The sequence below is a fragment of the Musa acuminata genome, chromosome BXJ3-6, assembly GCF_036884655.1.
Source record: "Musa acuminata AAA Group cultivar baxijiao chromosome BXJ3-6, Cavendish_Baxijiao_AAA, whole genome shotgun sequence".
In the NCBI taxonomy this organism is placed as follows: domain Eukaryota; kingdom Viridiplantae; phylum Streptophyta; class Magnoliopsida; order Zingiberales; family Musaceae; genus Musa; species Musa acuminata.
In genome coordinates, this window is record NC_088354.1 from 28,134,887 (window position 1) to 28,140,365 (window position 5,479).

Below are 5,479 nucleotides of genomic sequence, written 5' to 3' on the forward strand. Positions count from 1 at the left end.
TTGGTGTGTGAGGCTAAGGAATGCCTCGGCTGAGATGGTAGGTTACCCCATGGTGGTCCCGGGAGGCGACAACCCAGGATCATTGAACAACTGCAAATAGCAGCCTGGGGACGTGATCAAGGTGTTTACTTCTGGGCTCGGAGGAAGTGGGGGCTATCCTTCGAACCCAAAGGTCGAGTGTGGCTCTTCTCCGAGATGCTCTCCCGGATTGTTCGACTGGGGGCGTTCTTGTAACATTGGGCCCTCCTTCTAGCACTAAAAATATTGGTGAACCTTTATGTCATGGCCGAAATGTCAACACGGTTCGGTCCGATCCCGGATGCGTAAGGTTGCCAACACGGAAGCTCGGGTGGAAGAAGTGAGCGTCGGGTTGGGTTGAGTTGTGGGCTTCGTCGTTTACTGCTTCGTCGCCAGGCTCCTGCACTTAGGTCAAGGTTAGGAGGGGGATTTTCTGACTCGACTCTTCCGAAGCTTAAGTTAGATTGGGACAGAATAAGAGAGAGTTGGGTGTTCGAAGTCTCCTCTCATTGGTTAGAGGGTTGACTTTTATACCTACGATTGAGCGATTGGTTGTACGTGGTCCTTTAATGACTACGGACTCCTCGGGAGGATAGCTTATATTCTATAGACAAGCTTTGATCGACCCATATGGGTTAGTGCCGTCTTGAGTTTTGCGTAATAGCTTTGGGGTGTCCGACATTGTGTGGCAACGCTACCTGTATAGCACCGAACAATATGAAAATCACGTGATCGTCTCAGGTCTAAGGTATCACTCTATATGAAGATCGTTTATATATTGTAACGTAGATAATGTTAAAATATATCATATCGAAAGTTGTTACAGCGAGACAACATGTTACAACGAGGGACCAAAACTTTGACCACAGTATGTGTATTTACCAGGTGAAACAAAAGCTGCAACTTAGCACGTATAGCTGGCCCCGCCTGTGTGTCCTCTGCTGTACCAACAACAGTGAGAGGGTTGGAGGACACAAGTAATCTTTAGTTATGCGGGAAAAGTACGAAACATTCAATTCCATGGTTAGAAGATGGGAATTTATAATAGAGTTGAAGACATCCTCTGTGACTCGGATTGGATCATCACCAAATACGTACATCACACATCGGGCTAAAATGAAAGCTGTACTGAAGATCTACCATAGCATGCATGAAGAAGAGAGTGGAGAGCATTTGACTGACTAAGACAATTTTTTCTCCTTTTTTTTCTTCTTTTTGCTGGAGATGTGTACAAGAGCTAAGACAGCAAGGATAACAAGTTCTCTATCGACTGCCAAAAGGAGGGATTGAAACTACAACCCCCCAAGCAAAAAGAGAAGAAAGAAGAAGATTTTGAGCCATCATCATCATTAATTACTCTGAATCACTATCTAAGCTCTCCATTGCCTTCAATCCAGCTCTCTTCTGCACGCACCAAAACCAGCTATCATTAGAATTAGAGCCACCGTAAACCAAAAAAAATCACTTGCCTTAAAAGAACAACTCAGGTCCCCATAAGGAAAAAAGTCAAAAAGGAATGACAAAGAGGAGGGAGGGGGGGCATCTTAATTGAGCCCATCAATGCAGCCACCCCCACTCACCAGACATCACTAACTATCATTATTATGTTTTCAAACCAAACAATCAAAAAAGAAGAGCCAAGCACATGATTTATACTCGTGTCTCAGGAAGGCCGAGAGGTATGGGAAGACATGAACTGTGTTGTACATTGGAGGTAGAGATAGATGGTTGAGGGGAACAAGTTACCTTCTTCACACTTTTCTTCTCCCTCACTTCGTATCTCCCTCTTGTCAAGTCCGAAAGCCACATCCCTGGAAAACAGTACTGAACACACCAAAGCCCACATCACAATCCCAAACGATTAAGACTTTAGTTTGTTTTATATAGTTTCTGTGGATCAAGAAAGAAAGAGATAATAAGCCATACAAAAAAAAAAAAACAATTCTAATGAAGCTCAAGGAACAATCTCATACATTAGTGATGTATGAGATTATGGATGGATGGATGGATTGATGGAGAAAGAGAAGAATATTAGACCTGGAGGGCTTTTTCGATGTTCTTGGCCCTCTTCTTGGGCCTGTGCGGTAGCTTAGTCCCCTTCATGGCAAGGAAGTCATCCTCTTTCTCCTTCCTGGAGAGGGATACATAAATCCTTGGCCACTCGAACTTATCCAGATTCAGCTTCTCACCCGCCGTCATGGTGCCGCCGCCGCCACCCGTTTCTCGGTCCGGTGCCCGCTTCGACTGTTCTGGATTCGCAGAAACATCTGCTGCTGTGCAGCCGTTCAGGGTGGCCTTGGCTGAAGCCTTACGGGACTTCTCCGGTGGGGATGCCGGGCAACGCCTCTCAGTACGAGTCAGGCCGCTCGATGAATCCTCGGTGCCTCTGATCATGGGGAGATGGCGGACAAAACAAACAAACAAAAGAGGGGTTTAGAAGAAAGCAAGGCAAAGCAAGCAAGCTGAGTCGAAGAGGGCAAAGAACCTGTGAGCCTACTATTAACTTTAGATGCCACTCAAAATGAGATGTAAAACAGTATTTATAACCTACAAAGCCCCACACATACAGGTTTACTGCCTTGTTGAATCCAGGCCAAAACACAAACAAAAAAGTAGTAGAAGCTCTTAAAAGACAATAATACCTTCTCAAACATCAGAAAAGCAAAGCTAACTGATAACATGTCTCTCAAAAACAACGACGAAACAAAAACAATGCCAAGATAAAGGGACAGAGATGCATCATGGTGGGTCAGCAAAGCCAATCTCCCTGAACAATAAAGGCCGACTAGGAGGTAGTCATGATGTAAACTGAACAACAGAGAAAAGGAGAGACTTTGATAGAATGCGCTTATCTTGTTAGGACACAAATGGAGAAAAAGGAGAGACGACAGAATTAGAGTTCATTTGTTTTGATGATTAACACAAATGGACGCAGGAAAGTTCCATAAAATTGCCTCATCAAAGGATGCTAGTATGCTTTTTTATCTTGTTCGGACAGGGCTTGTAGCTGTACCACAAAGGATCAAAGCCTTGCAACTGCGTCCACAAAAAAGCAACATCATCTAACATGGAAGAAATTAACAGCTTTATAAAAAGACGGCCACAGATTCTTACAAATTTCCAGTCACTTCACACCAAAAGGGCAATCTTTATCTTCTATCTGACAATATTACACGAGTTTTAAGAAACAATTCCTGGCGAAACCACCAAAACAGAGGCCGCTCTCTCAACATGGAGATATGGACACAAAATAGTGGACAGAAATGAAATAAAAGATTGAAACTTTTTTATACATAAACTATAAAATTAAGATACAGAAGAGCTAAAATAAATTAAAGATGTGATTTTTTTTTTTTTACTTCACTTTGTTTTCAGAAATACGTCGAAAGAGTAGCAAAAACATGAGCAGTAGAAAAGGAGAGGGGGAAGGGAAGACTAAGATCGAAGAATATGATAAGAAACCACATGCCTGGTGATCAGAGGACGGTAGTTGGCGCCCCTCGAAAACGAGCCACAGGACGGAGGGGGCATTACCGTGGCCGCCGATCTCAGCTGTATTTTATGCCTCGAGTGGGCGGCGGGGGACGCCTCCGCCCTCGAGCCGCGGGACCTCTTGTTGTGCCCCCACTGGAGCAGGACGTCGCCGCCTCCGTCAGGGCTCAGCCCGTTTACCTCACGATGGTAGTGGTGGTTCTGAGCCTTCGCCGCCGTAGCAGTGGAGGAGGAGGGCGGCCGGTCGCTGGACCGCGCCGGTGACGAATCCGAGGGGAAGGAGCAGGGTTGGTCTCGTGGTGGGGAGGGATTGGCCGATCCTGACGCGGATCGCGCCAGTAGAGATGGCTTTGCTTCGGAAGTGTAGTCGAGAACCGCATCGTGTTCCTTGCAGGGTCTCAGGCAGGGTTTCCTTCCATTACCGAGGGGAAGCACATCCGGAATCACTCTCTGGTATCTGCGCCACAAACATTTGCATGCAAGAGGTCGCTGTAATGGCATCAAATCTGCATCATGTCTCGATAGATCCAACCAAATATCCTACATAAAGAGGCCTAAAAACAAAAAATGGAGATCAAAATGCCCTTGAAATCTATGGAAACGCCGAAAAAGAGGAGAGCTCTTTGGCTCAAATTGAATAAGAACAAAGGATGTTGTTGAGACGAGCACTCGACATTGACGAATCGCTGTTCCAACGGCAAACTTTTACCAGCCGCCAAAGAAGTATAAATTTGGAGAAGAAGAATGCCTCGACCAAGAAGCCAAACAGAAAGGAAATACATCACCAGCAAGCCAGAGTAGTCTTATGCCTCGGTATCAATCCAACAATAGAAGGGAGAACGAAGGCAACGACCGCAGTGTCCCAAACTGTGTCCGGAGGAAGAAATCATCCCAAAAATGCGTGAAAAATAGATCGATATAGATCATGAGGGAAAGTTCAAATCTTAGAAGACGACGCGATCCTTCCAGAGCTGAAATTGGGTCATAGGTGGTCTCCTCTGGACAATACCGTGCCAAAGACTACAAACTAAAGACACACCGGAAGAAAGAAAACAATCATAAATCCTAGAAAACGATGGATCGCAACCATCAGTAATCTACCGGCTCCTCGGAGAGACATTCGGCGACAAGTACCCAGAACGACGATTAGATTTGGAACCGTTTTGAGCCAAACTAGAAGCCCCAACAAAGTTTTGCTGCAGCCGATAAAGGAGATCGGCGGCCAGAAACCTGCTGGAGCTGGCGGTCCAATCACCAGGAGGAAGGGAGCACATTCCACCTCCTCCACCTTCCCTCCTTGCACCGATTGCAGGCCTCACAAAACCGAATCGGGAAAAAGAACTCCAAAATTAGACCCTTATCAAAGAGGAAGAAAAACACGGGAGATCTGTGCGAACCTCATCATGCCCCAAAGCGGGATCGATTCAAGGACCGGTCTCACCGCAATCCATTTCACAGGAACTCGCACATTGATGGCGTCCTTCGAGATACGGCAGCTGCCTGCTCCCGAATCTAGTTTTGTTGCCACCACTGCCGGCGCTATCTGCCTGAAGCAGAAGAAACCAATTTGGGAGGAAAAAGGGAAGAATGGCAGGCAGGGAGAGAGAGAGAGAGAGAGAGAGAGAGAGAGCTCAGCAAGGGAGGAGTAGAAATGGGGATAAAAATAGCGGCTTTGGAGCCAACATTTTTAGAGGATGCCTCCTCTACTCTTTGTTCTTTTCAGATCGATCCCTGCGGGTCTAAACTGCAAAACCAAAGCGATGCGGGTCTCGATCGATTAGATATCAAACCCGGTCGGATCGGGTCAAATTCGAATACACGGTTCGATTCGATCGAATCATGAGTTGGATCGATCCAAAACCATACGATCCCACAGCTTTTATATTTATTTATTTTCTTTCTATATTTTTCACTAAATTACTGATACAATTAATTATATGTACCATTATATAAACAATTATGATACTAA

The 5,479-nt window shown here is 45.6% G+C and overlaps 1 protein-coding gene across 4 annotated transcripts; it reads right to left on the reverse strand.

Moving 5' to 3' along the window:
• Positions 1–1,039: 1,039 nt before the first annotated feature.
• Positions 1,040–5,138, reverse strand: LOC135585008 (uncharacterized). Of its 4 annotated transcripts, none has more exons than XM_018826966.2 (6): positions 4,908–5,138; positions 4,741–4,824; positions 3,488–3,967; positions 2,056–2,404; positions 1,765–1,842; positions 1,040–1,422 (listed from the first exon to the last, which is right to left on the reverse strand). In XM_018826966.2, the coding sequence occupies exons 1-6, from the start codon at positions 4,913–4,915 to the stop codon at positions 1,372–1,374; spliced, it is 1,050 nt and encodes a 349-aa protein (XP_018682511.1). In that variant the 5' UTR covers positions 4,916–5,138; the 3' UTR covers positions 1,040–1,371. The 4 variants fall into 4 exon arrangements, with proteins under 4 accessions (XP_018682511.1, XP_065009656.1, XP_065009658.1 ...); XM_065153584.1 differs by having other exon boundaries at positions 4,612–4,824; XM_065153586.1 differs by lacking the exon at positions 4,741–4,824 and having other exon boundaries at positions 4,908–5,137.
• Positions 5,139–5,479: the final 341 nt, after the last annotated feature.

Excerpts from the sequence above, each read along its gene's own strand:
- LOC135585008 (XM_065153584.1), bottom strand. Across the intron at positions 3,968-4,611 it reads AATGTCTCTCCGAGGAGCCG|ATACCAGAGAGTGATTCCGG; the intron begins GTAGATTACTGA and ends TTTGTGGCGCAG. Across the intron at positions 1,423-1,764 it reads AGAAGAAAAGTGTGAAGAAG|AAGAGAGCTGGATTGAAGGC; the intron begins GTAACTTGTTCC and ends TGGTGCGTGCAG.